Source organism: Pleurotus ostreatus (assembly GCF_014466165.1).
Source record: "Pleurotus ostreatus strain PC9 chromosome Unknown scaffold_9, whole genome shotgun sequence".
NCBI classification, from domain to species: Eukaryota; Fungi; Basidiomycota; class Agaricomycetes; order Agaricales; family Pleurotaceae; genus Pleurotus; species Pleurotus ostreatus.
The window spans coordinates 160,458-178,986 of NW_023503164.1; the positions used below are offsets into that span (position 1 = coordinate 160,458).

The window sequence follows — 18,529 nt, forward strand, 5'->3', positions numbered from 1 at the left end:
AGCAGCCGCCTTAGCAGCTTGTCCAGAAGCATATTGGCTGCTGGATTTTACTGCAGCATCTCCTGCGGCTGCGGGAGTATTTGAAGGTGCTCATCGTGCATTGTACATGTTCAACCAACCGAGCGAAGAGATGAAGAAAACCAAGGCGGATTGCGCTGGAGGCCGAGAGTGGAGTGATGGGGATCGGCCACGAAGAATGAGAGAGAGGAAGATGGGGAATCTTGTTCGACATGTTGAATGTTAACGTTCGACCTTTATATAAGTGCCCAGCTTGGTGTAAACTGACATCATCACTTCGATTTGGTTTGATGTGTCGCCGTCAGTTGTCAGCCATGCCCTCGATGTGACCACCCTCCCCACGTTTGGCGGCGTGATTGGCCAGTAAACCGAGCATATGTGAAAACCGGATGTAAGGAGAAAATCGAGGATGATAGGGCCCGTCAAAAGCACTACTCAAATTTCCATAGATAGAAATCGTGGAATAGAAACTAGATAGAGGATGAGTACCTTTGGCAAAAGGACGGCTTCCTGCGTAGGATTACGCATACGGGGTCTCGGCGTACGATCTAACCAAATTGTATGCTCATTCTAACCCCAAGGACTCACCATCCAAAGATGACGCTACAGCCGCTTCAGGAGTCGGGGGAGGGAGATATGTTTGTCGAGGCGCAATCAGATTTGATGAGCGGATGTTTTGACAATTGGACGAGGCCTAAAGGGTGGCCTACTAGAGGGTGCATCAATGAAGAGCAGATGAGTCTTTCCAACTCTTTCAATACAAGAAATAGACACATAAGGTACGGCAGGATGCTCGCCATGACCTCCAAGTTACTATAAGAGTACATCTGCATCCCAAACTTGAATCTCTCCAAGATAGTTGCCGGTGACCAATTTCTTCCCGTCCTTCGAGAATGCAAGAGAACATACAGCACTCTTGGTATGGTATTTAGCCACTGTCTTCGTGCCCTTCTCAGCCTTTACCTCCCAGCAGCGAATCGTGCAATCGTCGGAGGCTGAAGCAATCATATCACCACTTTGTGAGATAGCAACACAGCGTATCCAAGTCGAGTGCCTTTCTTCCAGTTTTTCTGTCTTCATGAACCCTTCAGGTCCCTCTCTATGGATGCATATACTTCCGTCGTCTGAGCCAGAGATGATGGTTAAGGCTGGGGTGTAGGTCCTTGCGACTCTGGGGAAAACGGATGTGGTGTCTTCGAAAGTGTTTATATCGGCAATGTGAGGACCTTGTATAGAGGCGTCGGGGTTGAGTTGATGATTCCCTAATACTGTGTTGCTAGTAGGTTGAATTGTCCGATCTCCCTCAGTCTCCTCGTTCGGCCCCGTCTGATATTCAAGGTGGACTGCAACAGTTCGCACGACTCCCTGACCACTGTTGATCACTTTCACGGCCACTGTCTGCTGTCCCAGGTTGTCTGCACTGACATCCCAAACCCGAATAGTGCAGTCGTCTGAGCCAGATACGAGGTAGTATCCGTTGGGAGAAAAGGCTAGGAACCTGATCCAATCACGATGGCCGATCAGTATCCTAATGGCCGGGTCATCTGCGGAAATGCGGTTATAAATTTTGATTGTGGAGTCATCCAAGGCTGCGGCAATTTTGAGTCCATCTGGGGAGAAAGCCACCCTTCGGGCCCTGGACACAGCGAGAAGTTCCCGATGACCGGTTGCATGATCTAATAAGTTCAGCCTTCGCGTTTCCACTCCAGCGATTGAAGAGCCCAGTGCCAGATATTGTCCGTCAGCAGATATTGCAACAGATTTGATCGGCTCTTCTGAGCGGAAAGGTATCTGCGCGGGGTGGCTGAGATTCTTCAAGCACAATATCGACATTTCCGTGGAAGACGCAGAGAAAATGCACTGGTCATTTTCGGAAACTGCGATGAATAAGACTTGCGAGGAATGGCACTGATGTGGTTTCGTAGACAGTCTTCCTGATACAATGTTAAATTTACTTCGGTAAATAAGAAATAAGGGTTAATTACTTACCATCACCGTGACGAAGTATGATATCCCTAGAAGGTTGACGGATGTTGAGGTCCGGCCCGTAAGGAAGATGAAGTCTTGAGACCAGGTCACGGAGTCGCGAAATCGATATCTTGTCATTTTCCATTGGGGGAATGGATATAAGAATTGAAAAGAGAATGCAGTACATCTCTTTGCGAGGGCCGGTTGAGTTCCCGTCACCAGGCCTTTCAAGCTCTGGGAAGAGCAAGTGATTCGTCAGAGCGGATACTACGTCCTTAACCTCAGCGAGCGATCTCAACCGCATTGCTTTAGGTAGATTAGGCCACGTCTGACGAGGGGTTATTGTTAAAACTCACGAGATGAAGTGTATCCTTCAAGAGTGGTGATGATTGAAGTAGGATCATCCCTCCCTTCCCTCATTCCCGTCCTAATTTGTTCCACGAAGCGCTGCGCCGAGGTGATTGGATCCCTTTCCAGCCATGTATTGACAAACTCATGGCTCTCCAAGGCATCAGCCCATCTGTTTTCTCCGTCATGGAAACATGCTGTTGGTTGGTAGTTCCACGTTCTATTTAGCATTGCTGCTAGAACGGATTCGTGGATACGCTGCCCCTCAAAAATTCGGCGCGGGGCGGCAAAGTGCAACCTTGAATACAGTCAGACCATATTGTGCGTGAGAACAAGCTAACCCACTTTCGGGTTCTATGAAACCTTTGGGATGATTCGTCTGAAAGATGATCAGGGTGAAGCACTGGCAACAGCTCCGGAATATGCCACAGTCCCTTAAGTGAGTTCGTCTGAGGTTTGTTATCGTTCCATTCGCCTCCAAAAGGTGTCATTTGTAGGCCGTGCGCCACCGCTTCGTAAGTCATCCAACGAAGGGCAGGTGAGAATTGACTGAGTTTCTCATTCGATTTGTACCCTCCACTGGAAACTTTGTCGTTAATACATAGAACTACAAGATGAAATATAGATGACTGACACGTCTGAGTGAGATCCAGCAAACCACACCTCTTTCACATCAGCACGAAGCCCTTCACCAGGAGCCAGAGGCCTGTAAGCTAACCGATCTGCATATTCAGGCCAGAATCTAACGCGGCGCTCATCGAGAGCAAGGGCTTGGCGGAAGTGGCACACATGTGTCATCCCATCAACAGTTTCTGGTAGGTCAAATCCACTTGTTACCCCAACAGAGGATACAGTGTCCCTGGTTACACAGTGTTAAGTACGCGAACATCAACATCATCACTGAACTAGCCCGACTCACCACACCCCAACGAAATGAACCTTGACTTCTCAGGAAAATGCTTTCTTGAATATGGCACACATTTCTTTCGATTTTTGCAAGGGGGTTCCTAAATCCTTCATCTTCGCACCTGGTTCCTTCCCTATTATGCCCAGTTCCACATTGGTCTTGATCGCCCGACTTATGCCCAACTTCTGGAGTATCACCTTTGAGATACTGGACTTCTCCGTCGTTGCCTTATACAACTTGTATGCACTGGAGTCACGGGTGCCTCATATTAGTTGTTATATTATTGTCGACCGCCTGATCACTTACGATGGGATGTGGGTGTAGTTTCCTTTGTGGAGGAGACCGACCTATCAACGAAGTCAGACTTCTGATACATATGATGTAGATGCAAAAGAATATCCCACTCGTTCAATCATTCCAGCAAGCACTCGGACTTGATATGCTCCCCGTGAAAACCCTGGAGCGAAATATCAGTAAGGCTAGTTATATAATCTATAACCATACCAAACAAATATATACGATCTCCCTCTTTATAATTCTCCGACAGCCACTCGTATGCTTTGAAAACATTCCTATCGAAGGTGCTAGTCCAAGTGATAGATATTGAGTGACGAGTCTGATCAGATAAAGAGGGAATGGCACCTACGTTGCGACGGCCATATCAAGGAGGGCTTGTAGTTTGTTATCAGCGTATGTTCCGATGCCGCCGAGATACAACGTGATCTGGTCCTCGTCTTTAACAACACGGCTGTGGAACTCGACAACATTTGTACTCTGATGTAAGGCAAACTGAGCAATGCGCAATAAGATACGGTAAATAGCTAACCTTGTTGCCGAATTTATTCGAAGTGCCGTCTGCACTTATTACTATGATTCTTCCTTTAGGATTATGATAGCAGGGGTCTGGCTTCTCAGCAAAAGGGGTTTCCTGGTCTTGAATGAGTCGATCGAGAACGGCATGCGCGGGGGGGAGGGAAGACATCAAGACTGGATAAGCCTCCCTTCCTATGTTCAGTTTATAACCACTTCACTTCACTGCTTGCCGCTCAGGAGGGGCCTTCGCCGTTCCGTAAACAATATGGCATGGTAGCCTTCCATTGCTCCTGTACACTCACGGATGACCAAACATGTGGGAAGCGAACAGAGAAGGGGACGCCACATGTCATGGGGATATATTCTTTCTTGTCAACCGTGTGCACTCCAGAGGGATTGTCATATGGCGTCCAAGACTTCTGAACGAGCGTTCATCAACGACAACCACGATGTCAAGCGATGATACTAGGCAATGGTTGGAGAAACGCGACCAGCAAAGGTTGAAGTCTGCCTCCAGACGACCTGGAGAAACAAGAGTACCTGTGAAGGACGACGTCAGTAAAGTGCAAGGAGTATGCTCAGAGGTAATTTCACTACTTTGCCGACCTCTTCAAGATATCCCAGGCTTGTGAGAAGTCCCAGTGCGATTCTGGTCAAGTCGTAACGCCCGATCACCAAAGACGACAGATTGCCGCTTGCAAGAGACAACCAGGATCGTGTTGCGAGTCATATCTAGGGGTTAACGGGACGCAGACTTAAGAGGAGCATCCATACCAGTGGACATTGATATCTTGTGTTGCCCCCGTCGAGTTAAGTGCATTTGCGGCAGATGTAAGTCTGGTTGAATTGCGGTGAGAAGGGAGGCATATCTGGCATTGGCAAATATATCAAAGTGCCAACATAGAGTGAAAATGCAAGCCATTGGCGCCACGGTACCAAAATACTCATGGCATGCGCCTTCCATTACGCCGCAACGCACATGTGCTTTAGCACCCTCCAGAACCAACCAATGCCCCTGGATTAGTACTTCGATATGATTGCACTGGTGCAAGAGCTATTTGGAGAGTCTACGTCCGCCCCACGGTGCCCTGCACACAAACTATAGTTGCCTGACCTTCATATGTCGAATCAGACTCACCATCGACTTCGTCGTACAATTGACGCGAGGACCCACAACCTCACGAAGCTGAGTGAGATCGTATCTAAGTGTTCATGTCAATATACGCAGAAGTGGTACAGAAGAATGGCCTACTTTGACCCCAAGGGGTAGCTTCGACTTCGCCCAGTAAACCTATGGGGCTAGCAACGTACATCTTGTTCACTGGGCTTCAGGCACCGGTACGAAGGGACTACGCAGGAAGTTCGTTGTGCCTACGCAAGGAGTTCGCGCTCGTCGCTTGTACAGATCAACGAAGGAACCCTCGAAAGCTCACCGCCTCTTTTTGGGGCGGGCATGGGATCTCCTCGTGAACGCGCTTCGAGGATCTTCTTGACTCGCTTCTATACCCACCCATGTATAGCAATTTGGTTCCTGGGGTCTGCCAACATGAGTTAGCGTATATTGGGTAGGATCGGGGACGGAAACATGCGTGGAAAACATGTGTACAAAGATTGGAAACCAACCGTGCGATACAGCCGTGTATAAGGAGCCCTGGCAATAAAACGAGAAAGGTACAATGTCCGTAAACAAAAAGCAATTGAAATGTATTATCCATGGTGTAACAAGGAGCAGACGGGCAGCGTCGAAAGGGAGGCTAATCATGTAAGGAGTGCGAAGCAGGAGGAATGACGACGTTGGTCCATACGAAAGTCGACGGTAAAGATGGCACGGATGAATGGAGTCACCTGCGGCCTAAAAACACAAAATTGCCTCCGGGCTGGCTCCATAGGGTTGTGAATACTAGGTGACAGCTTGAGACGCCGTTGTACTTGAATCTGTTCGCCCGCGACTGCTAGATGACGAGGCATCGCAGGAGAATCGCCATTTGTTTGAGTCAACGTTGCATGGAGTTTTGTGAGTTTTTCCTTGCTACATGCCCACCTGCTCCAGGATGCTCGACGAGCGGTGCCAGAAGAGGTGTGACCCGTAACGGCGGCAGATGTGACATGCTTGCGCGAGGCTGTTCACTTTGGAAATCCACGCAACTGAGTAGTCAGTGATGGCCCACGTCAATTCGGACTTCTCGCTGGCATCGCCCTTCAATGAGCTCGAGGTTCACGGTGTGTGCTACATTATGAGATATCTTCCTGGCTTGACGTGTGACCCCATCAGCCTTCCAAGCGTTGAGATGCCCGAAGATCAACGAATGTCTGGAGCGATGGAATGGAAAGAGGTATATACCCGAACGAGACCTGCCCTCTGTGCAACGATGAGGGCATGAGGCGCGAAGGTGAGTATGCATCCACCCCCTCGCACTCTGCCCCGGCCGCCAAGTTTTGACGATGATTACACATTGTAGACTCCCATTACGTAGGCTGCTTTCGCATGCTGCCATTTTCCACTGTCCTCTCGATCCACGTGCGCGTGCTAGGTGAAGGCGAGAAAACCAATACTGGATACACGTTTGGAGGAGAACGTCGCCCGGAAGGTGCCTAGTGGTCTTCTATGCTGGAGCGACGGTACAACGACAAGGCCGGAAACACGCCAAAGGGAGAGGTGGAAACAGAAGCTCGGAGCGGCCTATGGGGACAGCAACACGCGACTTGCGCTCCTCTACCGACCAGGGCGCCCCTCCAAGAATCCACCAAGTAACCAGATCGTTTGAAGCTCTTTGAATGAAGGGCCGAACCAAGGCGAAGCAGGCAGATCTAGGGGTGCACTGCTCCCCGGAGGCCGGTGTCGAACCCACTCAAGAGTTCCGAGCTCGCCAAGGCCTGCCATCCAATTCCGTTGGCAGGGAGAGATCTCGTAGGGTAACAGAACCCATTAACAACGTCGATGGCGATGGTGTAGCAGCCGCGACAATTCCTGACTCCGACTGAGGGATCTGCGACTCGCCTCAGTGTTGCACTGTCTACATACGCAGGCTTGGTGATTAGGTCGTGGAGGTTGTCGCATTGCCTCAGGCGTCGTACACGCTCCAAGCCAAGATAGGCCATTGCCCACTGGGCAGGTATTGGATTCCTGGTATGTGCAACAAAACAAAACAGCCCTCGTGTGGACCAGCGGCACAGAGAGGTCCAATAGGGCCGCCATAGGGGGCGCGACGAGGTGCGAGGGCACGAGCACTCTTCGAATACTGCCAGGAATTCGACCCCACCAGAACTGTGAGTATGTCCATCTCCCGTGCGCGGATTGTCGACCCTTGCTTATCCAAAGATGAATAGGTTTGATCCCGGTGACATAGCTCTCCACTGGTGCTCGCCTCCTAATGGTGTAGCGCAATCATGCCCCTTCCTGAACCATACGCTGATATGCTCGACGAGTGCAGAGGTGCGACGGAATGGCTGGGGATGATTTATAAATATGCCGAAGGCTATGGATCTGCTTGAGGCTATGGGTGCAAGAACTGGGATGAGCTGCAGAATAGCAAGATGGAGCTGCTGGCGCGCGAGAATATACGGGTCATTTCCATCCCGTGCCACGGCGCCCCGTGCCTTTGTCACCGAAGGTCACAAGTGGTGCGCCATCTGCAGCTGGAGACGTAGCGATGATCGTGGAACTCCCAGATATCAGAAGGAATCGCTGCCACTCCATTCATGACAGAGGCCTCAGCTACTGCTCGTTCGTTTCCCCCTTCGCCTTCCCGCGACGACTCCCCTCGCCACCGCAACCGCAACTCACCAGCTCATGGGTTCCCGAGCTCCCCCATCGCCGCTCTCCCCACGCTCTACCGCTTGTATCCAGCATAGCCGAAAATAGCAATGTCTTCTCTCGAATGTAATCACGCTATCTCTAGCTGCCTCGCCGCCCTCGGCAAGTGCTACCAAGAACGCCAATTTTGGAGTGTTTGTGATCTCCAGGACCCGGCGTTTTCTATAAATTGTCGTTCGAGGGCTGCCTCGCGGTCCGCCTGCCCAGCAAGCCACAGCCCGCTCGCCAACCTAACGCGCAGTTCTCTGCAGTTCTTCGAAGGGATTCCGAAGGGTGCTGTTGCTCGACACCTGTTGCCTGCTTCCTCTCATCATCTCTAAACTACCAACATGTTTGAGCGAGACCCTCGAGTTTCGTTCGGAGCGGCTGCTCGATGAATATCCTTGTGGGTAAGTATAGTGTGCAACAATATGCAGATGTCTGTCATTGCTGGCTGCGATGTTGTACAAGTTCCGTGCGAGATACAGAAAAAGTAGGTATTGGGTACATTTGTTGGTGCATGTGATTGGGTGAATGGTTATTGCAAGGGTTCCATATACCGAATTTCGATTGCATTCTTTGGGTGATGTGATAGTTGTAAGTAGTAGCCAGCCAAAACAAGTCAGTGGTGTGCTAATCAACAGAGACTGCGAAGTATATCAGTTTTCGGCGCTGGGGCACAAGAATAGAGCGCAACTTACCTTTGACCTGAGTCTTAGTTTCGCTGAGGCAGCAATATCTCAATCTCTCGCGGTGTTTTATCTTCCGTCGGGCACGTCAAAGTCAACACCCCGTTCCTCATCCACGCGCGGATGTCCTCCGCCTAGCCGGTGCGAGTGTGTATCAGTCGTAAGCATCGGGCGCTGGTAAGGGTAGATAATGCACCTGAATCCCCTTCGCCAACCTCGTCCGGTATTCAAGCCTGACCACCCTCCTTGCAGTGATGACAGGCTGATCGTCCACGCCGACGATGGCATTCTCTGCGACGACACATAGATGGCCATTGGAGAGAAACACTTCGACTTCGTGCGCATGGAGGCCTGGGAGCACGAGGTCCAGGCGAAGGGTGTCTTTCTGGATAGATTCAAAGGCCCTGGGGTGCATCACGATGCCAGTCAGGATAGCGGGACAATTCGATGACTTCGTGACATACTTGGGCACGAGAACGCTGCGCCCGCGTGCACGCTCAGAGGAGGCAGGCTGCGGGACCTTCTTGTGGACAGTGATCATACCCGTGCGAGCCTCATTATGAGGGACCGCATTTTCGTCTCCTTCTGCACTGTCGCGAGCACCACTCTGATTGGGCGCGGGGGGTAGCGACTCTGGTTGGGTTGAGGCAAAATGATCCCCAGCCTTCGCAACAGCACGGCCCTTTCGAGACGACTTGCGCGCAGATACGGTTGCAGAGCGGGTGCACATCGACTTTCCTGTACTCACTGCCCTCTTGGTCTTCTTGAGCTCTTTCTTCTGCGACTTCTCTGTAGTTCCTGGAGTGTAACGGAAATATACGCGCATCGACTGGAAAGGCGACGGTCAGTACTCAGTGCTCTCGACCAGGCTCATCACAATGGTGTCTAATTGCCTGCAAGGCAATGGGAAGGGGAGTACAAGTAAACAGCATCTTACAGCTTTGACATCTGGGCTCAAAGGCCAGTTTTCTTGCCAGGCATCGTATACAGCATGTTGCCAGTCGGACCTACCCTTCGTCGATGGTGTTGTTGCTTTGAACGAGTCCACAAAGTGGGAAAGGAAGTTGCGTTGATCTTGAGTAAATCTCATCCAGACGATATTAGTGCAGTGTACGGAGACGTTGTTGCTAGTGAGAAAGCGGAAGAAGGAGCTGGGAAGAGCGTTTACCCTTATTTGTACCCCTGTTGACTCCTGTTGGACTTCGTCGTTCCGAACCACCATTGCCAATCATGAACGAAAACAAGGCACCAGAGGGTGGGGCATTCGAGCTGCTGTCGTGGACTACACCGAGGCAATTTCACTTTATCGTCGATCGATACAACGACTTCGTCGAAGTTGCGAGGGACGACGGAGAGAGGGCAAAGTTTTGGACAACACTGGAAGACGATTGGTCGTCTGTATGGGATTTCACCCCGGAGATTATGCAGGTGCGAATGGAGCTCTATGAGCTCGAGTAGGATATTACGACTTACTATTATGACCGTTAGAAACTGAAGAAGTATTACTACACCATGTGTGGTGTAAATATCGAACGAGGGTGTAAGTTTTTTGTTCTATTAATGGACCGGCTGCTTCATTTACATCCATATAGTACTACAGGGATCAAAGTTGCTTCCGAGTCGGTCCCAAAGCTGTGACTCTGTCCTCACGAACAATGGCCAAAGCAGAGATGCAAACATAAACGGTGAGCACCTGTATACCAATAAACTTGGAGGGTAGAATTCTGAGTTACGTTGATAGAACAAGCCAGAAGCTTACGCGTGCTGAGCTCTGCTCAATCTACGTCGCCTCGGACCAACGAGTACCGACCACCCTGCCTCAACTCTGCATTCAAACTTGGAGAAAGGCAGGTCCTCTACTGTTTTCGCATCAACTCCCATGATACTGACTAGAACAAGGAATTCGAATCGAGGTGGTTCAGCCAGCAACACGAGTAATGAATGGCTTGTCGACGTCCCAGGGCTTGTACGCTCGGAGATTCGCACAGTGCTCATGGCTGGGAGTGTTCTGGTTCACGCTGAGAAAGTCGCGACGAAAGGGAAGGGGAAAGAGAATGCCTTCGACGATCCATTGCTTCCCAGCCAGCCCTTAAACGAAAAGGTTGAACTCCCCTTTGGGGTGCAGGTCCGTATCTTTTCCTGTTTGAAAACCTTCTGTCCGTCTGTGATATTCAACGTGACGGGTCTCTGCCATCTAGCATGCGGATATTCGGGCAAAACTTGATGGCGGTCGCTTGACGTTCCAAATTTCGAATGAATTGACGCACCGTACGTCCATTGTCGTGGAAGACCTTGATGAAGTTGAAGGTTAGACGCAGGAGCAGTGATTACCCCTGATAACCGTATATAGCTCCAGTACGCAAACATGATCTTTTAGCACTCAGCACTAGCCCTTCCTGTGGACATTCCTCGTATAGTTTTATTCTGGCTTCATCTCTCGGTACTACATTTCTCTGTCTCTGTTTACTGCATCTTTACCGTCAGTACAAAGCCTTGATCTTCCGGTAGGCGAGTAATTGAGCTGAAACGGTTTGGCTAATGATGAGAATCGTACAATGACTAGCTATGACAGCACAACGGCAAGAAACTCTTCATTGCAACGTCGGCGGTGATGCCCCGCTTCCCATCATCACCCACGCGCCCTCACTCGTTACATCATCCACTGTCAAGAAAATGGTGGCAGGACCAGGGGGGTATACCCTCCCATTAGGCGGCGTCGTAAATGTGAGTAGATCCCTACCAGGAGAGATGGTAGCGTCCATGAATACCAAGCGGGCACCAGCGTGGAAGGCATGAGTAGAGAATCCGAGATCCATGAGGGAAACTAAGAAGAACATCGATCAGCATCTGCGTCGTCCAGATTTCGCCTTGCGCATAATTGACATACCCTTGATATCCTGCGTACGCAGCCCTCGCGGAATGGAGATTGGAACGCTAACTTTCTGTCCGAACGCCAGCTTCTTCGGGACGCTCACCAACTTCGGCCTCTCCGCATTCATGAACGGCGGATCCAACGTCTCCACCCTGAACTCGCTAGGGAATTTCACCCCCGTCATCGTCGTATTCCCGTTGGGATTGCTCCCCGCAATCAAGAAGTTGCCTTGCGGCGTCAGTGTGATACTGGAATGATACATGCGCGGGATGTTCGTCGTAGGCATGCCCTTGTTGCTGATCCGACGTCCAAGTGGAAGTGACGGTGTGTACAAAGAAGGCGTCAAGACAGCGTTGTCGGCATTGGACCCCCCTACTAGGTCGGCGACCGAGCCGATTGCAGCGAACCCCGTGCTTCCACCGTTAGTTATGAGGATTTGACCGTTGGGTAGATGTAGTAGTTCGGGCATCGTTCGGCCCTCCAGCATTTGCTCGACCTGCCACCCCGCCTTGATGCCCTCCTCCGTAAGCTTGATCCGCGAGCATTGCGATGAGGCAGGTGTTTGTGTGGACAGGAGCTCTGAGTCGATGGTGTCGGTCGCAGTTCCGCCGCAAACAAGGACTTCGGGAATGAAGTCCGGCGGAGACAGAGGCAGGAGGATAGCTGAGCCATCAATGGGGTTGGTGACGCGGACATTGTTGGGTATATCAGGGAGGATAGTTTCGGTATTGGCTTCGATATCATATATAATCGACTGGTTATTTGCTACCATGAATACGCGGCCGTCGGGTAGTGCGAATATCCTATTCCCGATCCGCTAGCGCTAAGAGGATGATACGATCACGGAATACTCTGAACGTACCTGGGGAATAAATTGGCAGGAAGGCTGCGCTCAAGGAAAGGCGACGGCCTGGGCGCGCCCTCTTTCTTTGGGAAGAACTCGAAGGAGTTCACTGGGTCGACATTGTAGAAAGGCGTGGTGACATGTGTGCCTCCGACGATCATAAGGCTTCCGTCGAAAATCCGAATGGATGACGCGTACCAGCGCCGCTCGAAGAGATGATGTGTTTCCAAGTTCTCGAACAAGGTGCAGTCCTCTCCAGTGGGTGACAAGCATGGCTCGAAGATACGAATAGCTTGATTACCCGCATTGGCAACCCCGGCTCCAGAATCACCTCCGACGCTAACCTGTAGAAAAGAAAGATATAGGTTAGAGGATGCGTCGGGCACTAAGTGATAATGCCGTATTACCATGCTACCATTGCTCAGAAGCGCGCCGCTTCCGCAGAACGTATTGGAAATCACGTTGAGGGGTTTGACGACAGAGCTTGTCTTGAGATCCCAGAGTGCGCCCAAGGCCGAGTGATTGTTGAACTGCAAAGGATCAACGGATGGTCGGTTGAAGAAAATCGTAAGGGTCGGCGACACGACAATGGATTCAAGGGCTACGATTCCGCTTGTCGCTTCTTTGAGATTGAAGCTCCATTGGGGGGCGCTCGGAGCCGCCGATGATAGGGTGGAGAGAAGAGAAAGCGCGGGGATGAAGTAAGATCGCCTCATGCTGAAACGCGTCTTTGACGTGTCTAGACTAGCTCGTTACCCCAGGATTATATAGTCGTGTCCCATGAGAGGAAGAAGATGGCCATTGGCGCGTCGATGGGAGTTACGAGGTCAAGTGGGCGTGTCGAATAGTGATTAGCCGGTCGCGTTGACTCATTCACCACCTATTAGTTGGTCATCTCTCCCTCGAGCTGGCGCCAAGACCACCAGTGCACGATGCTCACCTATTATTCTGGGGCAATAAAGCCTCACCGTCATGGAAAGCATCCAAAAAGTACCACACCCGTGGTATGAGGGCGATGAGCTCCAGTCATGCGCCTAACCGGTCTAGCAAGGCGAAGAGGCGAACTCTCCAGAGAGGTGGATCCGGAAGAGACCATCGCCGTAGCCGGTAAATCATAACCAACAAGACCTTCGTTGTTGATGGGAGTAGCCAAGCCACTGCGAACCATCTGTGGGAAACGTGTGGCGTTGGAGGTTGGAGAGCTGATAAGAGCCTAAATGGGTAGACTATATTAGAGTGTAGTTCCGAGCATAGCCTGATGCGGCTGACCGCAGAGGTAAACCAGTGGATGTGTTCGAGTTTATGCGGGGCTACTTGACAAGACCGTAATTGATCAAACCGAGTTTTCAAGAGGATCTTTTGCCGACGGCGGCCTGGCGCGTGTTTGGTCAAACCCTCCTGATCAGCAACCATTCTCAACTTGCTCGGCGATCTCACCTCGATACTTACTACCCTCCGCCGTGTCTGCTCATACGTATCCCCTTCGGTGAGTTGTTCGCTGCTTTCCCTCGCGGCCAACGCCAGAGCACACCCTCGCAAGTCCACTCTTTCGCTTCCCGCCCTCCCAAGCTTCAGCGCAGGGACATCATTTTACTCCTACAACCTCGCTCTTCCCATTCCTGCAGTCCGTTTCAACACACGGCGACCAACCAGCGCCTACGTTGAAGTTACTGTTGCCTCGAAAGCCACGCGCAGGTTCAGGTTCGTGAAGACACCAGCCAAGTTCCTTTCAAGGAACTGGCTGGCTGGATGAGACGTTTGTGGCACGTCCATGATTGTCGCAGCGAACTCATCTTCGTGAAGGTTGTGGCACGCACGATATCAGCGCGGATACCCCATTTTCTGTACCCTTCGTTGTACATTATATGCCCGTTATAGTACGTATCCTATGGCTTCGAACGCCACAAAACTGCACGGCGCTCTAAACTCTGGACTCGAACTCGTATGACTCGCGGTGACACATCGTCGTCTTAATATTCTAACTCTTCCCTGCGCTTCTCGGCCAGATCACGTACGGACTACGACATCAGAAAGGAAACCTCCTACCCCCGAATATCGTTCGTCGTCGACAAGCTTTCCTATCCCTAGCCCCTCAGCGCCTCATTGCGGAACGTACCACATACCTCCTGCAGACGCCGCCAAATTTCACGCATAGTATTCGCTTCACTCGCCATTCTCGCTGATTGCAAGAAGTCAAAATGTGCTTCGTACTAGACGACGCAAAGTGTCACCTCTCAGTCCCTCCTCCTCGTGAACGTTGTCGGCTATGACGGAAGCTCTGGCTGCTGGAGCTTTCGCGGATTAGATGCTGTGAAGTACGTTCCGCGCTCGCCCGTGTCGTGCGTAAAGACCATGCCTATCCAAGGCTCGAGGAAATAAAGTACCAGCCCGCCACCATCCTCCCCACCCACCAAAGTCGACCCACAATCTCTCCTCTTATCGTCGCAAAGCGCAAACCCACCTCTACACATCGACACCGCCCCCAGAATACCTCATGCCTCCTCCCCAGCGGCAATCTGTCAACGCACAAGAAGCATCAGCTTCCAAAATGAAGGCACAGGTGCACTCGTGCCGGTCTATCTCTCACTCCCATCACATGGCCAATATGCTTCCATTGAAGGCACGATGCATCGTGCATAGCCATCGCACGGCCTCACCACACAAGCATATTTGCTGCGCGGGATGTAAGTAGTAAGGCTCTCGCTGGAGCAGGAGATACCTAGCCGCACCTCTCCCTCGTACCATCATCCCCTACATTCTTCGCCTCACGTCCCAAGCACTAAGTTCATACCCTGTCAGGCGATACCCTATCATGTCATCATTTTGGATTAACGACGAGGACAAGGGAATTAGGTGAGTCCCAAATCGGTAGCAACAAATGCCGGCTGAAGTGCAAGTGGGGTACAGCACCAAATACTGGATATATCTTGAAGGTTACCTGTTTGGTTAGAGTGGAGTCGGGGGCGAGCGAACTTACGAGTTGTTCCAGGAGTCTCGCTCGACTTTGATTCCAGTTGGACCCCGGAGTCAGAGGTCCGGATTTACAAGCGAAGCACAAGATATGAGGTGGAAGATCTCTGCCTGCGCATGCATGATTGCCCAAGATCCCTGGTGTGGAAACCTTCTATCAGTCGGTGAGCATATATCTCGCTGCATGGGATGGTGCGAGATCCTATGGGATCATGTATGTAGGCATAGGTTTTTCGCTCAGAACGACGTGATGGTGGAGTACAAAGGGCACGACGGTGGCCTAACATGGACCGGCGTTATCGCTGGATGGAAGCAGGTTGTGGACCTTGCAGGAGGGGCCATATATCAGGGCGGTATTGCACACTTGCAGATCGGACGGCAGTTGGGGCTTGGGACAAGCACAGTGAATTTGATTGTTCGCAGGGTAAGCATTTCTCCATAGATGTTGGGAAGCTGGCTTAAATTGTGTTATATGTAGACCTTTCATTATGACAGAGGTGAATGTTTCAAACTGAGCGTTGTCATGGAATATATCAATCGCGATGAGTGGAGTTGTATCCTTGAATATCAACAACGTTGCTCTGAAATGGTAAATTGGTCTCAGTCTATGTTAAACTGTTGTTGACCTTCCTGATTGGTCTACTCAGTACTGCAATGACAGTATTGCTGAGGCCCCTCTTGGATGGCGAGGGAACGAACGCATCATCGAAGAAATGCCCAAATCCCGCTACCAAAAAGATCAAAAGGATGTCGCCGACGTCCTCAGACACATCGCCCATGAATCCATGCCTCTCGTCCTCAAATATCGACATGGTATGCACCTCGTGAGCTACAATGAGCACGTTGCGCTCTCCCACATGTTCGGGTGAAGTTCACCTGAATGGCCGAACGACACCCGAACAACACTCGAACAACACCCGAACAGAGTCCGAACACTAGCTGAATAAATTTCACTAAATATTCTATTTTACTGTTCAGCTATTGTTCACCTGATGTTCGGGTGACGTTCATGTCATATGAACTGTTCACCTGAACGGTAGGTGAATTCAGATGAAAATGGCCAGGTGAAATTCACCTGATGTTCAGGTGATGTTCATATGTTCACCCGAAATTCACCTGATGTTCAGGTGGTGTTCATATGTTCATCTGAAATTCACCTGAACACCAGATGATGTTCATATGTTCACCTGAATTTCACCTGGTGTTCAGGTGAACAATACCTGAACAAGCATAATAACTATATTAATCAATAATCAATAACATCAGTTATAAATTGAAATAAAAAAGAACATCAGAAGGAATTGAACCCGCGACACTGTGCATAGTTAAGCGCCCAATAAGCGCTACAGCTTCGCAAATTACCACTGGGCCATAATGGCACTAACTGGTATGATACATTTATATAATATGATATTTCACAATTGTCTTATCTAATCGTTATCTAATCGCTATCTCATGTTTATCTAATCACACCGCCCATCGCCGAAATAAGCGCCGGAGTCCAGAAATGGCAGGTGGTTGATTCACTGCCACGTCTCTTTCTTTCTCACTACCAGCACCATCGATAACGCCCCCGAGCACGCACAACAGCGACGACAACGCCGACAACATGCAGCGACGAAGCCAAGATCAAAGACCCCCAACGACACGCAGCCAAAGCAAGAAGGCTCCCAGCGTCGCCGTGAAAACCAAGTCGACGAAACCCGCACGCAAAACCACCAAAGCAACGGACAAAAAGGAAGTGGACGAGCTGGGGAAAAGGTGCGTGTATCACCTGCTGCCTTCTTCCATTTACTGATATTCCCGCTCCCCCATTTCTCGTCCCCCGCGCTCTCTGGCTACCACGACAACAACAACACCATTGCCACCACCACCACTCCACCCTTCTCCCCTGTGCTGTCTGGCCACGACGACGACGACACGACGACGACGACGACGCCACGACGACGACGACGACGCCACGACGACGACGACGACGCCACGACGACGCCAACAACAACGACGCCACGACGACGCCAACAACAACAACAACAACAACGATGACACCACGACAACAACGACGACGCCACAACAACACCAACAACAACGACGCCACGACGACGACGATGACGCCACGACGACGACGATGACGCCACGACGACGACGACGCCAACAACGACGACGACGACGCCACGACGACGACGACGCCAACAACAACGACGACACAATGACGACGACACCACGACGACGCCAACAACAACAACAACGACGACGATGACGCCACGACGACGACGACGACGCCACGACAACACCAACAACAACAACAACAACAATGACGCCACGACGCCGCCACGACGATGACGACGCCGCCAACAACAACGATGATGACGCCACGACAACGCCGCTGCCACCACCACCACTCCACCCTTCTCCCCTGTGCTGTCTGGCCACAACGACAACGACACGACGACGACGCCGCTGCCACCACCACGCGCCGTCTGGCCACAACGACGACGACGATGCCGCTGCCACCACCACTCCACCCTTCTCCCCCACGCTGTTTGGCCACAACAATGACGACGATGCCGCCACCGCCATGACAATGACGCAACCACCTGGCCACGATGACACGACGACGCTGCTGCCACCACCACTCCTCCCTTCTCCCCCACGCTGTCTGGCCACCACCACCACCATGCGCTGTCTGGCCACAACAACGACAATGACTGACGCCGCCACCACCACAACGGTGACGACGACACTGCCACCACCACCACCACCACCGCCACACCTCCCTGCTCCCCGCACTGTCTGGCCATCACCACCACCACGACAATGCCGCCACCATCACGACAACAACGCCGCCACGCCGCCACCCCTATCACCTCTCTGTCCACCACGCACGACAACGCCGCAACGCCACCACGCTGCAACGCCCACTCCCACACCATGCATGATGATGCTGCCACGCTGCCTCCCTTGCCTCTCCCTGTCCACCACGCATGACGACACTGCCACGCCGCCACAACACCACGCCGCCTTGCTCACACACCAATATAGCAAGCCTGCCAGCCGACGCGGCAGCGCCAGGTGAAGAGTTCCACTCTTTTCAATTAGTAACAAAGGTCTAACTTGAGAGTAGGAGTAAGGCATCTGCTGTTCAGGATACTGAGGCCAGTATAACTACCAAACTAACCTTGTACGTAGCTTGTTGAATATGAATATACTTGAGTGTTGAGACCCTGACAGTACGGAGAATGTGCTTGAAAAGAGTGGGGCTTCAATTGCTCCTCCTCCTCGCCGCCAATTGTCCGCCCCGAAGAATGTT

At 51.4% G+C, this 18,529-nt stretch overlaps 6 protein-coding genes across 6 annotated transcripts; 2 read left to right on the plus strand and 4 right to left on the minus strand.

Moving 5' to 3' along the window:
- Window positions 1-831: 831 nt before the first annotated feature.
- On the minus strand, window positions 832-2,565 carry PC9H_011280 (uncharacterized protein; the record flags this gene model as incomplete). Its single annotated transcript, XM_036780765.1, has 3 exons — window positions 832-1,952; window positions 2,008-2,292; window positions 2,343-2,565. The coding sequence occupies 3 exons, from the start codon at window positions 2,563-2,565 to the stop codon at window positions 832-834; spliced, it is 1,629 nt and encodes a 542-aa protein (XP_036626620.1).
- A 1,088-nt stretch (window positions 2,566-3,653) lies between these two features.
- Window positions 3,654-4,223, minus strand: PC9H_011281 (uncharacterized protein; the record flags this gene model as incomplete). Its single annotated transcript, XM_036780766.1, has 3 exons — window positions 3,654-3,825; window positions 3,888-4,015; window positions 4,068-4,223. 3 exons carry the CDS (start codon window positions 4,221-4,223, stop codon window positions 3,654-3,656), a joined length of 456 nt encoding a protein of 151 aa, XP_036626621.1.
- A 4,257-nt stretch (window positions 4,224-8,480) lies between these two features.
- On the minus strand, window positions 8,481-9,362 carry PC9H_011282 (uncharacterized protein; the record flags this gene model as incomplete). The annotated part of the gene is made up of 5 exons (XM_036780767.1): window positions 8,481-8,494; window positions 8,549-8,571; window positions 8,624-8,670; window positions 8,733-8,940; window positions 9,001-9,362. The coding sequence occupies 5 exons, from the start codon at window positions 9,360-9,362 to the stop codon at window positions 8,481-8,483; spliced, it is 654 nt and encodes a 217-aa protein (XP_036626622.1).
- A 404-nt stretch (window positions 9,363-9,766) lies between these two features.
- On the plus strand, window positions 9,767-10,848 carry PC9H_011283 (uncharacterized protein; the record flags this gene model as incomplete). The annotated part of the gene is made up of 4 exons (XM_036780768.1): window positions 9,767-9,964; window positions 10,025-10,076; window positions 10,498-10,661; window positions 10,735-10,848. 4 exons carry the CDS (start codon window positions 9,767-9,769, stop codon window positions 10,846-10,848), a joined length of 528 nt encoding a protein of 175 aa, XP_036626623.1.
- Window positions 10,849-11,127: 279 nt separating this feature from the next.
- Window positions 11,128-12,968, minus strand: PC9H_011284 (uncharacterized protein; the record flags this gene model as incomplete). The annotated part of the gene is made up of 4 exons (XM_036780769.1): window positions 11,128-11,360; window positions 11,424-12,211; window positions 12,271-12,596; window positions 12,639-12,968. The coding sequence occupies 4 exons, from the start codon at window positions 12,966-12,968 to the stop codon at window positions 11,128-11,130; spliced, it is 1,677 nt and encodes a 558-aa protein (XP_036626624.1).
- Window positions 12,969-15,064: 2,096 nt separating this feature from the next.
- On the plus strand, window positions 15,065-16,091 carry PC9H_011285 (uncharacterized protein; the record flags this gene model as incomplete). Its single annotated transcript, XM_036780770.1, has 6 exons — window positions 15,065-15,105; window positions 15,160-15,185; window positions 15,242-15,386; window positions 15,445-15,646; window positions 15,701-15,811; window positions 15,870-16,091. 6 exons carry the CDS (start codon window positions 15,065-15,067, stop codon window positions 16,089-16,091), a joined length of 747 nt encoding a protein of 248 aa, XP_036626625.1.
- Between the last annotated feature and the right edge of the window lie 2,438 nt (window positions 16,092-18,529).